This window comes from Topomyia yanbarensis, chromosome 1, assembly GCF_030247195.1.
Source record: "Topomyia yanbarensis strain Yona2022 chromosome 1, ASM3024719v1, whole genome shotgun sequence".
Lineage (NCBI taxonomy): Eukaryota > Metazoa > Arthropoda > Insecta > Diptera > Culicidae > Topomyia > Topomyia yanbarensis.
The window spans coordinates 146,517,911-146,537,541 of NC_080670.1; the positions used below are offsets into that span (position 1 = coordinate 146,517,911).

At 37.6% G+C, this 19,631-nt stretch overlaps 1 protein-coding gene across 1 annotated transcript in view; it reads right to left on the reverse strand.

The window, feature by feature from the left end:
* LOC131676710 (endoribonuclease Dcr-1) overlaps window positions 1-19,631 on the reverse strand; it is a 55,020-nt gene that overhangs the window by 30,241 nt on the left and 5,148 nt on the right. Inside the window, exon 7 of the mRNA XM_058955973.1 lies at window positions 18,962-19,614. Within this exon, the coding sequence (XP_058811956.1) occupies window positions 18,962-19,614 (653 nt within the window). The remainder of the gene's footprint in view (window positions 1-18,961; window positions 19,615-19,631) is intronic.

Sequence of the window (19,631 nt, forward strand, 5' to 3'; positions counted from 1 at the left end):
TTAAAAATTCGATGATCTAAAAATTAAAAAAATTTTAAAGTTCAAAAATTTAGAGATTTAAATATTAAAAATTTTTAGAAACGTTAAGATTTAAAAAGTTCAAATCCAAAATAAAAATTTGGAAATAAAACAATTCGAAAATTTAAAAAGTTAGATCGCTTAAAATTTTAAAATTAAAGATTCAAAATATTAAAAAATTAAAAGGTTAAAACTTTAAATATAAAAAATATGAAAATTTAGGAATAGGGAAATTCAAAAATTTAAGAATTTAAAAGACCAAAAATTAAAAAATTAAAACATTTAGAAATTTAAAAATTGCAATATTTTCAAATATAACAATTTTAAAATTTTAATATTTAAGAATTCAAAAATATTAAAATTTAAAGGTTCAAAAATTTGGAAATTTATGAATATAAAGATTCAAAAATTTAAAAATCCTGATATTTAAAAATTTAACGATTCAAAAATTTAAAAATTTAAGAATATGAGAATTTAAAAATTCGATGATCTAAAAATTAAAAAAATTTTAAAGTTCAAAAATTTAGAGATTTAAATATTAAAAATTCAAGATTTAAAAATTTAAGAATTCAGTTATTAAAGAACATTCGAAATCAAAAATTTAGAAATTAAGGAATTCAAAAGTTGAAGAATTGAAAATCTAAAAAAATTATAAATTTATAGATTTAAAAATTTGTAAATTAAAAATACAAGGATCGTAGAATTTGAAAATGTTATGATTTAAAAATATTAAAATTTAAAGATTCAAAAATTTGGAAATTTAAGAATCTAAAGATCTAAAAATTTGAATATTCAAATATTCTAAAATTTAAAGATTTAAAAATTTAAAAACTTAAGAATTTAAAAATTCAGTAATTTAAAAATTTAAGAATTTGAAAATTTTAAAATCTGATTATTTAAAAATTCTAAAAGTTTAAAAATTTCAAGAAATAAAAATTTAAAAATTCAAGGTTCCAAAATTTTAAAATTTAAGAATTTGAAAATCCAAAAATTTAAAAATTTGCGGATTTAAAGATCTAAGAATCTAAAAGTTTTAAATTTTAATATTTTAGGATACGAAAATTCAAAAATTTTAATATTTAAGCATCCAAAAATTTTAAAATTTAAAGATCCAAAAATTCAAAAATTTTAAAACTTAATTTTTTAAAAATTTAAAAATCTAAGAATTTAAAAATCTAAAAATTTATAAATTTAAAAATATAGTAATTTAAAAATATAAAATTTTAAAATTCATAGATTCAAAAATTCAAAGTTATGAAAATTTAAAGATTTGAAAAATTAAAAATTTAAGAATTTAAAAATTTAAAAATTCAAAAATTTTATATTTTATAATTCCGAAATTTTTAAATTATTTGAATTTTCGGATTTTAAATTTTTATACTTTGAAATTTTTAAATTCTTAAATATTTAAATTTTAGAATTTTTAAATATTTAAATTCCCAAATTTTTAAAAATTTAGAAATTCAAGAATTTAAAAATTTAAGAATTTAAAAATTCAATCATTTAAGAACTTAAAAATTTGAAAATTTAAATATCAAAGATTTTATATTTTATAATTCCGAAATTTTTAAATTATTTGAATTTTCGGATTTTAAATTTTTATACTTTGAAATTTTTAAATTCTTAAATATTTAAATTTTAGAATTTTTAAATATTTAAATTCCCAAATTTTTAAAAATTTAGAAATTCAAGAATTTAAAAATTTAAGAATTTAAAAATTCAATCATTTAAGAACTTAAAAATTTGAAAATTTAAGGATTTAAAATTTTAAAGATTTAACAGTTTAAAAAGTTGAAAATTCAAAGAAATTAAAAAAATTAGAATTTAAAAATTCAAAAATTTAAAAATTCGGTTAAACACTTAAAAATTTAGGAATTCAAAAATTTAAAAATTTATGAATTTAAACATTTAAAATTTTGTAAATTTAAAAAATCAAAGATTTTGGAATTTGAAAATTTCATAATTTAAGAATTCAGAAATTCAAAAAGTTAAAAAATTTAAGAAGTTAAGAGTTTAAAAATTTAAAGATCTAAAATCCAAGTATCAAAAATTCAGAAATTTAGAAAGTTTAAAAATCAAAAAATTTGGAAATCTAAAAATCTAAAGCTCAAAAAATTGAAATCTAGGAGTTTTAAAATTTAGGAAGTTAAAAATAAAAATATTAATATTCAAAAATTTAAATGCTTGTATATTAAAAAATCCAAAAAATTGTGAATCTAAAAGTTTAGAATTCTATAAATTTGAAAATTCAAGGATTCAAAAATTTGAATATTTTGAAATAAGGACTTTTAAAACAAGAAATAAAAAAATTTGCATATAAAATTTAATAAACCAAAAAAAATGTACATTCAAGTGCATCAATTTCCAATTTTTTTAAATGTTATGCTTTTGATTGTTTAACCTTCCACATCTAAAGCCTCTTGCGTTCGTATGTTGAATAGCAACCTAAAAGGTACCCTGTTCTTAATTAAATGTATTTCCATCTAACCGCAATTAAAGGAACAACATGCAAAGCAAGGAGGAAAAGTGGATTAACCCTAAGCGGTCTAGGGGCCAAGCGCACAAAGCCGTACATTCCTAAACTTTTACTGTCGCCAACTTGTTTCTCAAACCATCCTACGATTTACTAACGTTCAAAATCTCACTCCTATTTTTCCGATCTCCAAGCTTTGTGAACTTATTTTTTCTTTATGACGGATGCTTCTTCATATTCAAGTGCTACTACCATTATCAATAGTTCTTCTTCTGTAAACTGTTCCTTTTTCTGTATACTAGCTATAGTATTATAGGTTATTCTTTCAATTTATCACTACGCTTTTCTCCAAAATGATTTGTTTCTTTGTTTTTACAACACTATTTTATGGCTAAATGATCGACAACGGCCAACGCGGAAACGCCATCCGATTCAGTTTAAATACCATTTCTTCGACTCGAGCTTTCCAAGACACTCTCACATCAAGGATCTCGTAGTCATCATGGATTCGGCACTAATACGCAAACCACACACCACGTACACTGGTTAAAATCACTATTGCGCACAGGCTCGCTCAACACTAGAATATTGTTCTGTTGTTTGGAATCCGTACTATATACCAGAACGGCTAATATAATCGAGGCCGGCCAACGTCGGTTCATACGCTTTGCACTCCGACATCTTCCTTGGCAAGACAGATTTCAGGGTGGATTGTCCTATAATCTTCGAACGCCTGGATCTTCAAGCCCGCGTTTGAGCTGTACGCAATAACTCTCTTTTGCGATTACCGTTCAGGAGAACCAACTATGATCGCCAGAGCGCTGTTACCGAAGTTCAGTGTATTGTTAACAGTGCAGTGTGGCGACGGCTTTTGAATCCAACCTGACGAGGAATTCGATAAAAGCTAAAATAGGGGTGGGCGTAGTGTAGTTGGTAAATCGATTGCCTTGTACGCAGCGCACCTGGGTTCGAGTCCCGACCCCGGAAATAGGGTTAGAAATTTTTCATAAGAGATTTTTCTAGCCCGAAGAGGCGAATGACCTTAAGGTTAACACCTCTATAATCGAAAAAAGCTAAAACATTTGCTATCCTGAAATGTAATTAGTTTAAGCAACCACCATTGAGGCCAAAGGGTCTGTCAGTGAAGATACAACAAATAAGGGACCATCAATATACCACGTTGACAATTAAGGGGAGGGTAGGGGTCACGCGAAAGTTCACGCTTGTCCATGGGGAACGGGTGGGGGTATTAAAAATGTCCACGTGGACTTATCATTATAATTTTGTCTTTTATAAGAAAATGAAATAAATTTGTAATGTCATTCATGTGTGCGCATACCTTCAAATTTTTTCATGATTTTGAAATAATCAAAGTGCCTATAACAGCATAGTATGTAATAGCAAATCATTAAAAAAAAATCAGAGGAAATCGTGCGAAACAAAATCTGAGAAAAATGTTCTGTCCGAATCATTTGATTCAATCTTCTGTAACTCGGTCAAATACCTCTAGTTTTAGATTTGAAAGCGTGTGGTTGAAATTACGAGGCCAATTGAAGAATCCATACGTTACTTCAATTTTATGTTATTATGACGAATCTTTAATACATAGATATAAAAGATTATAATTTCGTTCAGAAATGAGATATTTCCATGAAAATTTGGCAAAAGACGGTAGCAGTGGAAGTTTGAACGATTTTCATTCACCTTCTTCGCCATAGTAGTCTAACACAAACGAAAACTTTTTGAAAACTCCTTTTTTATTAAATTGCCCAAAAAATGGGAAACTCCACGTGGACATAGTATGGCGGGCGGGGGTAGGGGCAGATAGGGGTAAAGGATTGTCCACGGAGGGGAGGAGGAGGGTAAAATGACGTTTTTTTTTGTCCACGTGGTATATGAACGGTCCCTAACAAATGAATGGCTGGCGTCCACAAGGGGCTAATCCACATTTTTTCCGAAAGCGACATTTTTTGGTAGTTCTAAGTAATCCACGTGTACTGCTATTTAAGAATTCTGAAAATATTTTTTTGATTTTTTGCTATTAGCAGTCAAAGTTGACCATGAAGGTGACCCCAGTACTAGGTACCCCCGGGGTTAGCCCCCCGAATTACGAAAATGCTCGTGAATTGAAAAGTAGTGCATGTAATGATCTTATTTTTTTTGGCAACATGGATCAATGAACTACTAATAAAATAATGTATTTTTACAATAAAAACAATGTTAATTTGGAAATGCGGAAGTTTTTTTCATTTCCTGTATTGCGAATCTTTTCTAAAATCCACATCGTGACATATCAGCCATGCGCCGCCAAGCCGTTCGCCGAATCACGCGCCAATTCTCTTTGCATTAGTGCAAGCGAAAAACGATTTGACGTTTGTTTTTGTTTCGTTCGCACTCATGTGTGAAACATATAACAACAAATCGACGAAATGCTAGTTTATCTCGGGATAGACAATAAAAAATTCAAAATGTGGGTTAGCCCCTTTCGGACGCCAACCATTCAAATAACAAAATTCATTGTAAGGTGCACGCTCCACAACGCCTTGATATACAATATATTATACATATCGAAAACATATGACGGCTTAAAATGTTAAATGCTCTAACGAGCTTCACGAATGTAGAAAAATGCGCCGCCCACACCTCTGCAGGAATGGTGACTTATCACCCTATTTCGTCGTGTTTTCTTCTACTAACAATTTATTTTACGTTATTACAACATCTAGAAGTTTTTAATTTGAAATTATATTGGATCCCATAGGTTTCTACGACGTACCGATTTTGCTGTATTGGTTCGCGAAACTTCTATAGTAAAATATATTGCGTAAGACGCCTAAATGAAATTACAAATCTAAAATAAGTCTTGTCTACAAACTTCGCAATCTGCAAATCTTAAATAGGAAATATTGTTCGAATGTTGGTATTTCCAATTTAAGTTTTCTAATATTCGCTCCGCATTCGGCGACTTTTGCTGAAAATTCCGCATTATTCAATCAAAAAAAGATTCTGTTACATTTCAAGAAAAGGATTAGTTAACAAATTCTGTTTTGTTGGATTGGAAGAATTCTTTAACACACATCATTTGCGTGTTTTGTTTTATTGCTTTGAGCTGGTGTAATTTTTATACATAAATATTGTTGATACGATCAATGCAAACAAAGAAGTTCGTTGTTTAAATAATAAAATATGACCATTATTAGAATCAATAAAACGTTCGGTCGAATTAAAAAATATTAGCTTTCGACCATCATAGTATGCCCCGATAAAAACAATTAATGTTTAGTTGAATTGAAATATGCGCTGCTTGACCGCGAAACTGAGTCTGGTTGTAAACCCAAACGCTATCATTTCATGCATTTTAACAGCAGTCGGGGTTAGAACATGCCTCAGTTTCGCTTCAAGCAAAAATGATATATTTGTCAACAAATCGAGAACATTCTTCCTATCGATGTACAAAATTCAACCGGGACCCGCAAATAGCACAAATATCCTACGTTACGGTGTTCATAAACAAATTTGAACATCCAGCTCGGCAACAAAAACAACCTGAAAAAACAACCCGGTATAGAATCAATTCCGCACCGGTTGGAAAACAAATCTGTCCGCTATCTCATATGCGCCTCTGGTCAAGCCGTTCAAGCATGGGTAGAAGCAAAAGTTATTGACGATATTATTTTTCCTTTCTGAGTGGACGACTTGCTGTCCCACACCAGCAGAAGAATCATTTTACCTGCTTTGGTTGCCTCACACGTTCTCTCTCTCTGTTCGAGCCGGTCGGTGGAGAAGCAGAAAAAAGTCGGAGAGTCTGTTCGAGGAATATCGTTGGCAACGATTCTTTTTTGCGTCGGACGCCCGACATGCTACCAATACCATTACATCAACAACCCGAGCGAATCCGAAGATGAAAAAGTCGGGTCGGATCGGATCGGATCGGTCTAGTGCGGATAGACCTTTAAGAATCAAATAAAAGGTTTGTTCCAGTACATGGAAGTTACTCCCTGTTGCTCCGGAGCAAAAAATTCTTGCTCCTTTTCACTCCGGTTTGCCACCACAAGAAGAAAAAAGAGAAGAAGATAGTACAGGAACGATTTTCTCCCTGTTTGCTCCGGAGTACTTCCAGTTTCTCCTGGTACTGGAACAAACCTAAAGTGTCTGTTTGAAATTTGTCTGTGCTACAGTGCATCCAAACTCTAAGTTGTAATGGCTGAACAACGAGATCTGAAGAAGCAGGAGCGGAACCTTCGAGAGACATTCGATGCTATTCAACACATTCTGGATACCTTCGACGCAGAAAGACACGCCAGTCAACTTGATATTCTTCTTCAGAGACTAGATACGGCATTTAGTGAGTTCCACGTGGTCCGTAGGAAAATCAAGCTGCTAACGGATAATGTTTCATACTTGTCTGAAGCCGATACGAAGGAGTCGGATGAAGAGCGTGCAGAGCGACTAGAAGTGTTGGCAGAAGCTAGAGAAGATGAGAATGTGCGTATAATGTTGGATATTGAGGATCAGTATTGTCATTTGAAGAGTGAACTCGTACATTGGAAGGCGGATATGTTCGGTAGTGCAACAGCTGGTCACTGTTCGACCTCGCAAGATACGGCTGTTGGGTTTTCCAGAGTGAAGCTTCCAGACATTCGTTTGCCGACATTCAGCGGCAAAATTAAAGAATGGATCACTTTTCGCGACACGTTCAGGAGTCTGATTCACGAAAATCATCAACTAACGACTATGGATAGATTCACTTATCTGAAGTCGTCACTCGCTGGAGAAGCCCTGCAGGAGATAAGCGCGGTGGAAATGTCATCCGTTAATTATGATGTGGCCTGGTGTATGCTGGAAAAACGGTATGAAAACACGAAGCTTACCGTCAAAGCGCGCTTGGGTTCTTTGTTTACGGTGGAGGCTATGAAAAAGGATAACTACGAGGCGCTGAACAAACTCATCGGAGATTTTGAAAAGAATCTTTTAATGTTGGACAAGATGGGAGAAGCACAAGCAATTGGAGCACCATTCTAGTTCATATGATCTGCTCACGCCTAGATGCTTCTACACTACGCCACTGGGAAACGTATCACAATTCCAAGGATGTGCCCAGTTATGAGAAATTGATACAATTTCTGCGAAATTACTGTTCCGTTCTTCAATCCTTTACTCCAGTACAAACATCTCCCGTTATAGAAGAGAGAACAAGAGTAGCTGTTAGTCATTCCGTTGTTCGATCCTACGGCAAGTGTTAATTCTGCGGTGAAGTCTTCCATTCCGCCTTTCGCTGCACCAAGTTCTTATAGATGGAAATCACGGAGCGTAACGAAGCAGTTCGGAGATTAAAACTGTGCCTAAACTGTCATTAGGCCATCAAGCTCGTGTCTGCAATAGAGGTTCGTGCCACCATTGCCAAAGAAAACACTGTCGGTAGCGTGTGGTCCATTCGTGCGCACACGCTACGGGGGCCGACAATTAAATGTGATGTTTCGTCAACCGTTAGCTAGAGAATCGGTCCTGGTTTTAATGATAACTCCGTAGAACCGTCATCCGTTGCTACACTCCTACAAAATTCCACGGCGATCTTAAAGGATGCTACGCTGAAACAAATGAGTATTCACGCCCCCAAGGGGCAAACTTTGGCATCTGAATGGAACTAACTTCCATTACCTAGCCAGGGGGGCTACATTTAAGTTACGTGTAACCCGTTTACCCTCGAGTTCTAGACTTAAGTCGGGCTATGCCTTCGCAGATCTTTGGAATTAACTCTCAACGCTGCTGTTCACATTAAATTCATCTCATCATCACCATCTGGCTTGCGTTTCACCCTGAGTTACTACCTGCGAAGCATATCATCAAGTCCTGTGCACTCGGAAGCCCGGAAGCCTCCGTTCTAACGCCTATAACTTCGAATAGTATACCATCATCGTTCCAATATCACACTACAACGACATTCAGCAAGCCACACGTCTGAAGTGATGAGCAGGGTTCCAGCTACGAAGCAATTCGGGGTGACGCGGGTCTGGTTTGCGTAATCGGAGCCTGTCACCCCAAAACATTATCCAAGTTAAGTAGCATCCCATTTGTTCATGCCGTCAGGTAGTGATCTGTTTCCCCGTCCGTACAGATACCCTTGGCTGGAAGCCCGAAGAGAATTGAAAGAGTTCGAACATAGTAGTAGTTTCAACAGCCAAAGCAGTTGATTCAGCAGCAGTAATAGCAGTAGAAGTGGTAGGACCAGCGAAGTCGCTCGGGTCTTGCATTATCGACGCCGCCTGCATAGCAGTTAACGGAGTCGAGTGCAAGTCTCGCGTCCTCGACGCCGATGGTCCACCACAGCAGCATCGAGCAGCACGTACCAGAGAAACCAGTGAAGTTGAGTGGCTGGACAGGATCTCGATTGAAATCGGAAAGATTTCAAAGGGGCCGGTATGTTGGAAATCGGTATGTTTACCCTACAGCACGATCCCACAGTACAATTACTCCCTTATCTCAGTGGAGATCACCTACCCGTCGATCACAGTGAGCACAGCCTTCTACCCGCCGCTCAATTTGTTCTCGCTCTCATCGCACTGCATGATCAACGACTTTATCATCGGCACCAGTGACAAATAAGCAGTCTACGTGATCAGTGTTGATGTGCGTCCTTCCTTCTGTGAATCTTAATCAAATAAATTAGTAGTGAAAATTTGTTCAGTGTCGTGTGTGGTCCGAAATTCGGTATAACAAATGCCTAGTAATATCCCTACAAATAAAACGTGGTCTACATTGGGCTTTGGGATCGGGAGTAGTCAATCTTATTTGGTCCAATAATCAATTTTAAAACGTTTTAGGCTCATTTTGATAACAATAGTTTATTGAGGCAATAGGTAGGGGAACGCGAGGCAATATCGTCATGTGGGGCGAGTTGAGTGCCCTTGCATCTAGTAAAGCTGAACAATATACGCTGAAATCATTATTCACTCCAAGTTATTGATTATATGAAGAAACAATTTTATTAATATTAGTCAAAATCTGCATGTAAGGCAACTTGGAATCTACAAATATAGCCTTTGATGTTTGAAAACATAAATTGATATAATTCAGAGCTGCTGCAAACTATTTTGCATCCTGTTTTCATTTTGTTTGCGTTTGATCGCATTTTTCCAATACTAGAACGCTCTCCGGAAGCGATTTCGACAGCCCGAGCACAACTCCTCAGGTTAGATGACAACTGATGATTTTATTTTGTGGTTGGAAGCATACTACTATGCCTGCGCCAAATAATCCACTGTTACTTTTGTTAGATCGTCGCTGTTGTGCTATCTTATGACAAGCGCCATTTAGCACTTTTCGAGAAAAACGATTTTTAAAGTTTGAGATTGAATATCTTAAAATTTATAACTGTTGGAAGCTTTTCGGAGAAGGCATTCGATGATTCTATCTTTTCTGAAGTTATCTCTCGATTTGTGCGAAGATCGGTTGACTATATTTACAGTTTTTGCTTAAAATGTAAACCAAAGTCGCTCGCATACGTGTCATAAGTGTGTATTGATGATAAAATATGTATGACGTGTCACATATCGTCGCTGTTGTGCTATCTTATGACAAACGCCATTTTGGGGTAAACTGAGTTAGATATGCCACATTACTTGTTTGAAAAATCTCTACAAAGTGGCGTTTTCAGAATTTTGAAATTCTACTTGGTTACATAGATATAGCTAGAAACATGATGAAAAATTGCGAGTTTTTTGCTTCAAACCACTATATCTACGGATTGGCTCAAGTTATATTGAAGTTTTAGACGGTTTTATGTGTGAAAATGTCTGAGGAACACAATGGCATAAACATTTTCAAAAGAAAATTATACGAGTTATGAGAAAAACACAGTTTTAGTTTTGAACTGGAAATAAAATATATTTGGCAACACAAGAATAACCATTTTTTCTAGATTCCCTAACTCATTTTCTTTAAAATGCATTTCACCGAATGTTTATAGACCATACGAACCCAAAGATATGAATAAAAGTTAAAAAGTGATGATTTTTTTTCTATGGAAAATTTTCCATGCACTATTATGACACGTCATACAAATTTTGTCATCAATACACGCCTATGACACGTGTGAGGGCGACTTTTGTTTACATTCATAGTAAAAACTCACAACATAGTCAACCGATCTTCGTAATATTTGAGAGATTAATGCAGAACAGATAGAAGCATCAATAGACCTTTCTCGTCCGACCTAACCCCCCTTTTTTTGTTTCTTATTTTTATTCAAAAGACTACACATTTTTAAGAATATTGCCGTTGAAATGAGACTATTTGGAGCTATCGTGATTTTTTAATGATATTTTTAAATTTGAAAAATGCAAGAATGTTGAGTATTTTTTTCACCTTTGCAAGAATGGTGGGACTCAAAATGTGTGTTTAGGCAACACTGTTTTGTATATTTTTGCTTGAGTTCCTGGCAACGCGGCAAATGAAGTGGTGAGTCGCGGTACAAAGTTCATTGGTTATGTAAACAAACTAAAGTGAACCTCTCGGTGGAGAACATTGCATGATAATGTTTAACCTCACTTTTTTGACAGTTCAGAGAGATTGTTTACATGGTCTTGGAATTTTTGTTGATTCGATCATAGTATGAGAAACTTGGTTTGGTTCGCTGCCAAATGTTAACACTTTCCAAACAAGGTCGCTCAGCTGTAATTTTTTATTTGAAGTCGGCATCACACATTGTTCCGTTAAATTTAACATTTTTACTTTTCGTGTACATGACTCATTGTAGAAGTAAGGAATTTCTAGCCAAACATTTGAAAAAGGCCCACTGCCAAATGCAAACAAATCGAATTTTCATGTTCTCTATTAAAATCCTGGGACAAAACCTGGATGTTTTTTTTCTGTTCATTTGATCTCTTGTTTTGCATAGCCACTCTTTCTTCCTCACATATTTTAAATGGACTGGCTGCATTTGACAGTTCCCCCTGACTGCATTTGACGGTTCCCTTTGGCTGCATTTGACAGCTCCCCCTGGCTGCAATTGACATTAGGTTTTTTCGTATCCACACGTCACGTCCCAGTTAAAAACTATCTATCTGGGCATGCGCATAAACATAACGTAACAATGGATTATGAAGAATTTAGATAATGATTTTATAACAAATTATAAAAGGGCCCGGCTGATATAAAAGTCCTAACTAGCAATACACTTATCATAAAATGATTATAATGGATTATTGTAACTGATTCCAAAAGGATTATAAAGGCAGTGAAATACATACTCAACGAATTAAGGGGAGTGTCTCATGTAAACAATATGCGCAATCAAACTAAATAAAACAGTATTAAATTTTACATAGAATTATAACGAATTCGACCAAAACTTCTTTTGGATTAAAGGCTAAAAGGTCAGCTACGGCTGGTGGTGTTGCTGCAATCGGTTTGCCTTCGGCCACGTTGGACACATTCGGCTAACGGGAATATTCAGCGATTCCGATTCGAAGGAAGCAGCGCCAGTAGCAGACTTCTTCGGTTCAGCAATACGCTCCGGTATCGGACGAAGCTAACACTCCGGCAGGACGAAGGTTTCAATGAGGGGCTCAGGCATAAGTAGCAGAGTCCTTGCACTTACTGCTTGTCGAGTGAACAATTCCGACGAAACCACTGCCACTCTCGCCAAGCTTGATCACCGTCATAAGTGCGACGCCAGCGGTATAGTGCCAGGAATAGTCGAGAAGAGTGCCAGGACTAGGTCTGTTCCAGTACCAGGAGAAACTGGAAGTACTCCGGAGAAAATCGTTCCTGCACTCTCTTCTTTTCTTTTTTCTTCTTCTGGTAGCAAACCAGAGTAAAAAGGAGCAAATATTTTTGCTCCTGTTTATTCCGGAGTGACTTCCGTGTACTGGAACAAACCTACTGACTTGCCGAGAGCTACAAGATTAAATAGCAGGGCGTTTTTAAAGTGACCGTAGTATAACGTAGAGGCTTTAGGAAGATGATTTATTCAGCAGAATAAGATAGCAAAATTACCCAAACATAAGAGCTGGCTGCCGAAGTGAATCCACACACATCATCACCTACAGAGGCAAGCAATATTGGAACGCAGCGAAATTCCTCACAATGAATTGATCTCGTTAGGTGAAATTCCAGGAAGTACAATTTTCATAGCACAATTTAGTCGACCGAAATTGTAGTCCTCAGTCGAGAGAGAGACTGATAGAGTAGCAGCAGCTAGGAATTTTCGTTCGAAAGCTAGCAGCGGTTTCGCGTATCCTGCGCTAAGTAGAGAGCATTAAGACAGATCTCCGAAGCATGACAAGTGCTATCAGATGAGAAAAAACCTCGCATCTATGACCAGTACGACAACAACGGTCTTCTGACCAACGGTTCCGTTCGGTAATACCATAACACACGGCACCGGCGACACATACATTCACGACATACTAATTACTTATCCTTCCGAAAAAGTAAATAAATTGACTATGAAATTTATCATTCGCTGCCTAGTTATTTGGTGCCAATTTGAACAATACAGTAGATAGCTTTATTGCGGTGCCAAAATGATGGCAACTCGGGATATAATATAAATTTACATATAATTTCTCCTCTCTGATATTCTACCAGAATGTATAATGCTCTGCATTATTATTATCACTCTAATCAAATCCTTCTTACTCCTTATTGTCAGTGCCGAGCGCTATTTTGCATTTGCCGGCTAAATCAACGACAATGCGATAATCGACGAAACTTTTGCTGTAATGGAACTCGAACACGAATAATAAATAATTGTTCCATTCGAAAGCGATAACCTTGTTGTCCTCATGTTTGCAGCTATCATACGCTGGTAGGCATTCTGACCAATGGAAACGTTCTTCGATATGGGCATTGAACGATCAAAATCATTTCAACAACTTATCATCGACCGAATTCGTTACCTATAAAGTTAGGGTAAACTTCACCACCTAAAAATGAATAATCAATCGGATCATCTTGTTAGGAATTAACCCACGAGCAAACAAACAAATGTGTACAAATCCTTATCCATCATCCAGAAAGCAATCGTTTTATAGCCCAATGCTTGATCTTACGATTCAGCATATGCCACCGGGTTTTACATCCAGCGACGATTGGTCAATGTATGAACCAGGTTACCATTGTTCCAATCCTAATCCCTCTTGAGTTGATATTCTTTCAAAGAGCATCGAAAGTATTCAAGTAATGTAAATTTTAAAAGTCCGTGTAAACAAGTCATAGGTAAACAAGCACACCGAACTGTCAGAAAAGTGAGGTTATACATTTTCATACAATGCTCTATATTATTGACAGGTATATGAATGAATCATTTCAGCATCAGTGATGCCAGGTCTATTTAAACAATAGCCTGCAGTAAAAATATAAAAGTCTGCCGAATGCTATAAAAATCTTCAATAAATGCGACGTAGAAATGTAGTATGTATATAATTTAAATGATCAAAAATGTTGAAGGCTGGTGTATAAATTGGCTGGCATAGGCTTTGTTCTGCTAAATATTTGTAATCTGCAAAAGATCTGCAGTGGAAATGCAAAATCTGCAGATTTACTAATATATATGCAGATCTGGCATCCTTTTAGTATTCTCCACAGGAAGTTCATCCAAATGGTGTAAAAATATGGGGAAACAAGGCAAGATAGGTATTCAGAATATGGGGTTAAATGAGCAGCTTGCACTATTTTTGATTTTTTCAATAGTAAGAGGTACCAAATCATCGGGGCAATAGGCAGTAACGAATTGGGGATAAGTCCAACCGGAGTTCCAACCGGTTGGGCTGGATCATCAGGATTGACGCCAGTAACATCCTGATTACGGCATACTGGCCATAGCGAACGACAACGGACAGAACACGGATCACGAATTGGACGGCGACTTTGGGCTGACAGACCTGCTGTTCTACTCCCTGAGTAAGGAAGGATGACACCGACTTGAAATTCAAAACTCGTCACCATTTAGTTGGTGGTACTAGGCTTGGTTGGAGCATTCCCGATTGCCGCCGATCCGGCTCTGAATACTACTCCCTATGAAGGATAGTATCAACCTTTGCATCACCTCCCTGCTACTATGATATTAGTATGTATAGATAATCATGGGATCACGAGAGGCGTCTGTATGCAACGAGTGGAGATAGCGGCCCGGAGTTGTGGAGCGGTGAAAGTGAGAGCCTTGTGCCCTGGATGAGATATCATTGGAAGAAGAGCTAAGAGAAGCTCTAGAAAAACAGTGCGAGCTTGGAGAAGTGCAGATGATGATCCGCATGAGGAAGGGACCTTTCGGTACGCAAGCGGCTTCAATTAGGCTTTCGGTCGAAGCAGCGAACAAGACACTTAAAATTGGGAAGATCAAAGTTGGCTGGTCGGTATGTCCAATATCCATTGAGTGTCTCTCAGCGACCAGAAGTGTGCTTCAAGTGTCAAGAGTTCGGCCACCTGGAGAAACTGCAGTGGACCTGACAGGAGCAAATTATGCAGAAGATGCGGGGAAGAAGGCCACATGGCAAAAGACTGCCGGCAGGCTCCGAGATGTCTAATCTGCGCAACTGAGGAAGGTAACAACCACATTACAGGAGGCCCACGATGTCCGGCCTTCAAACAAGCGAGTGCAACGATGTCATAGTGTAGGTAACGCATGTCAACCTCAACCACTGCGATACAGCACAACACTTGCTGCGGCAATCTGTAACGGAGTTTAAATGCGATATAGCTATCATTTTTAACCTTACCGTATCCCGGCCAGCGATGGAAAGTAGACAGCTTATAACGCAAAATCAGCAGCGATTTGGATATCAATTTCAGGAAGTGGTTTATCGTGCGGATGAAGGCTTCGTAATCGCCAAAATTAAGGGAGTCTTTTTCTGCAGCTGCTACGCACCTCCGCGGGGACGACCGATCGATTCACAGAAATGCTCGATAAGCTGACAGAAGAGCTTATCGATCGGAGACCTGTCGTTATAGCCGGCGATTTCAACGCTTGGGCAGTAGAAGTAGTCAAGGGGGAGTAGTCTACTCGAGGCCTTTGCAAAGCTGAACGTAGAAGTTGCAAACGATGGTACAACCAGCACCTACCGCCGCGAAGGACAATAATCAGTTATTGACGTTACCTTCTGCAGCCCCGGGCTGGTTGGAAAATTGTTTAAATTGAAGAGTGCGAGGGGTGATGTACAAACAATGCAATCCGGTACACTATCGGAAGCAATAGGCAGTCGAAAGCGCGTGTGATCCAATCAAACGAGCAGAGGTGGAAAACAGCGAAGTTCGACAAGGGAGTCTTCGTCGAGGCGTTGAGGCGTGAGTGCAATCACATTGACTTCAGTGCAGACGAAGTGATAACGGCATTAGCAAGAGCGTGCGATGCAACCATGCCAAGAGAAGGTAAACCAAGGTACAGTCGCCGCCCAGCTTTTTGGTGGAATTCGGCGATTGCCGACCTATGTGCATGCTGCCATCGAGCCCGGAGGAAGATGTAGAGAGCCCGAAACGTCGCGGAAAGAGATGCTCTAAGACCAGCGTACAAGGCGGTAAGAGCCGCACCTAACAAGGAAATCAAGCTCAGTAAGAGAGCCTGCCTAGAAAAGCTTTACCGCAACGCCAACTCAAATCCGTGGGGCCTATAGACTTGCCATGGCGAAGATAAGAGGATCGGCAGTACCACCGGGTAGGTGCCCGGAGAGAATGAAAGTCATCGTAGAAGCGCTATTTCCACAGCATGAACCGACGGCCTCGCCGCCCACGCCATACGGAACGCAGTATGACTACGAAGAAGAAGCTCGGGTAACCAACGAGGAGCTAATGGTGGTGGCAAAAGCTTTGAGAACCAAGACGGGACCAGACGGTATCACCAAAGTGGCTCTGAAAACAGCAATCCTATCGAACCCTGATATGTTTACGACCGCGTTGCAAAAGTGCATCGACGATGGTGACTTCCCCGACATCTGGAAGCGACAAAAGCTGGTGCTGTTGTCGAAGCCAGGCAAACCCTCTGGAGATCCATCAGCATAGAGGCCGATATGCCTGCTGGATACAGTCGGCAAGGTGCTGAAAAGAGTAATCCTTAACCTTACAACATACACAGAGGGAGAGCATGGACTATCCAATATGCAGTTCGGTTTCCGGAAAGGTAGATCCACTGTGGATGCCATACGAATGGTCGTGGAAACTATGGAGGCTGCACAGAAGCCAAGAGAATAGGAAACCGCTACTGCGGAGTGGTTACACTGGACGTAAAAATGCCTTCAACAGTGCTAGCTGGGCTTTTTTCCGCCAATTCGCTGCACAGAATAAAAGTTCCCGAGTACCTCTGTAGGATTCTAAGGAGCTACTTCCAGAACCGGAAACTGATCTACGAAACTGACGCCGGAAAAAGAAGTGTAACCGTAACAGCGGGCGTTCCACAGGGTTCCATACTCGGCCCAACTCTTTGGAATACTATGTACGACGGAGTGCTGAAGATGAGTCTCCCCAGCGGCGTGAAGATTGTCGGTTTTGCGGACGACGTGGTGCTCCTAGTGACCGGCGAATCACTAGAGGAAGTGGAAGTACTTGCAACGGAGGCGATAGACGTTGTGTCGATTCTAATGCAGAAACGCTAATGATGTGATCACCAAGAATATGCCAGACAACCTTAATTGACTCCCTTCGACACCAGTTTGGCTTTACCGAGCCGAAACGTGGGTGGCTGCGTGAAAACTATCGAATAGGGGTTGAGCACAGCTTGAAGCAACATCTGATGTTGCTCCAAATGTATGTAATATCCAAGACTGACTTGGATAGTTCCATCGAGACTAGTTTGCATACCTTACATAACTAGACTCACTGTTCCCCATTCACCCATAACCACGTGTTTTATATTGTTCTAAAAACCGAAATTTAATATCTGGGCTAAATATATCAGTACTAAACTGCCGCTATCAGCATAGCTGTCCCATGTGCTATGAGATTCCATATACACATGGGACAATTATGCGTATAGCGGCAGTAAATGGTAGGTGATAAAATTCTGACATTGATTGCCTAAGGAAGTGGGACTGATTTGCAGTATTCGACAAAATTGTAGACAGTAAAATTATCTTTATTTTGACGTGTGATATTCTGATGCATACAGTGCCACCTAGCAATTAAATGTGAGTGATTGTGATTTGATTTAAAAAAAAAACTGACAACAGATTTTATGCAAACTTCAAGCACATTGGTCCAGTCCCTGGACTTGTCCGATTTGGATCAAATTTGGTATTCCTGATGGGATTGGGAATGAACTCATTGTTGGGCCATGGGAGTAATTTTTTTCTAATGCACGCATAGAAATAAGGCATATTAAAATCAAATATTTTGCGACTTTGATTCTACTTCAGATTTTTGAAACAGAAATAAAATTTCTTTTTTTTTTTCAAATGCCAAACATTGTTGGTACAAAAATATTGGCGTTAGTGACAAAATAAACTGGATTTTGATTCTAAAATCCCTGCAAAAACATGGAATATTCGTATCAAATATATTGAAACTTTTATTCAAATTCAAGCATTCAGTTGAACTAACAAAAATTGGTTGGTTCTACAATAGTATTATTTGAAGCAAAAATACTGCTGTTAGATTTTGAAATATTGCTTGAAAATGGTTAGACCGTGTTTGGTTTGACCATTTTATTGCATCATACAAATAAAAAAAATGGACGCATCGGAGGTCGAGTAAAAAATTGGAGTTCAAGATGCAAGGTTTAGACGATTTGGGCGATATAAAAATGTAAATACAATATGATTTGTGCAATGCGGTCGTGAGTGCTTTCATAGGTGAGAAATTATTTATTAATGGGGTAATACCAATGAACCTAATATTATTGTTATTATTCCAGAAACACTACACTGGTGGAATTTTAAAATTTATCGAACGTGAGGAAGCAGAGGAGCTAAACAGCTTTTTTAACAGAAAGGTTGGATAAGTTTTCATTCAGAATTACGCAAATTGAAGAATATAGTTTCAAAACCTAGAATCTAGAACCTATGTTTTAACTATAACGAGGTGCAAAGATTTCGCACGGGCTTCCAATTCTGCTCACAATCTAATGCAAAGATAAAAAAACTGAAATCACTTAGTTTCTAAAATTCATGATATATTTTTTGAAAATCTTGAGCGAAATTGGGATACGGTGCACAATATCAGCACCTCAGGATAGAGGAAAATACAAAAAATCAAGATATTAATATCAATTACACCTTTTTCGAAAACAAAAAAGAAGTTTTTTGATTTAAATGGATTTTTCATTATTTTAAAAAGAAAAGCATATTTCAACTAACAAATAACATAATTTGTTTCAAAAAAGATACAATAGATTCAAACAAAATTATTATTGAATCTACACAAAGTCCTATGATGCTTGTTAGTAGAAACAAAATCATTTTTTAGAATCTAATAACACATATTTTTGAATCTAAAGTAATTGCAATTAGGCCCTGATTCAAAAATACGTGGTACAGTACTTACTTCTATTTCTCGAGCACAAGTCTACATTTGACGGAAGTCCCCAACACTCTTCATCACTCAGCATATCCATGCTGTTTGCCATCTCGTTGGACCAGGTACCGATCTGGAAACCTTCCGATTTCAAGTTGCTGTTAGCTTCTTCAAGTAAATCGTTTGCTGTTTTTTCATCCGGCACATCTTGCTCTTTTTTAACTGTCGAATCTTCGTCAGGATTTCCATTATCCGAAGATTTAGTTTCACCATTCTCCTTTTCAGATGATCGCTTTTCTCGTTCATACAGGTCGGTACTTTCGACATCTTCTATAGGTTGATTGGAAAGGGTTAACTTCGCTTCTCGTGATTTTTTCAACACATCGGCTAGACTCCAACCAAAGTTAAGAATTGGCCATTCGAAGCCTTCGTTGGAGATTTCCGTAGCTCCAAGACCAAGATCGAAGGCAACCTCTTTGCGGATTTCATCCGCTAGCAACAGGGCATTGATTCGATATAGAATACATGGCAAGCAAACAGCCGCCCGCCAGAGAGAAGCCGGGAAAGGATGGATGGTGCAAAGTTCAGGTATTAAAATCTGTTTCTGTTCGAGATTCTCCCGTTTTGCCCGTTTTGTTTCTTCCGAGCTGGTTGGAAGAGCTACGCCTTTACGATTTACGTATCTAAATGATGTAAAATG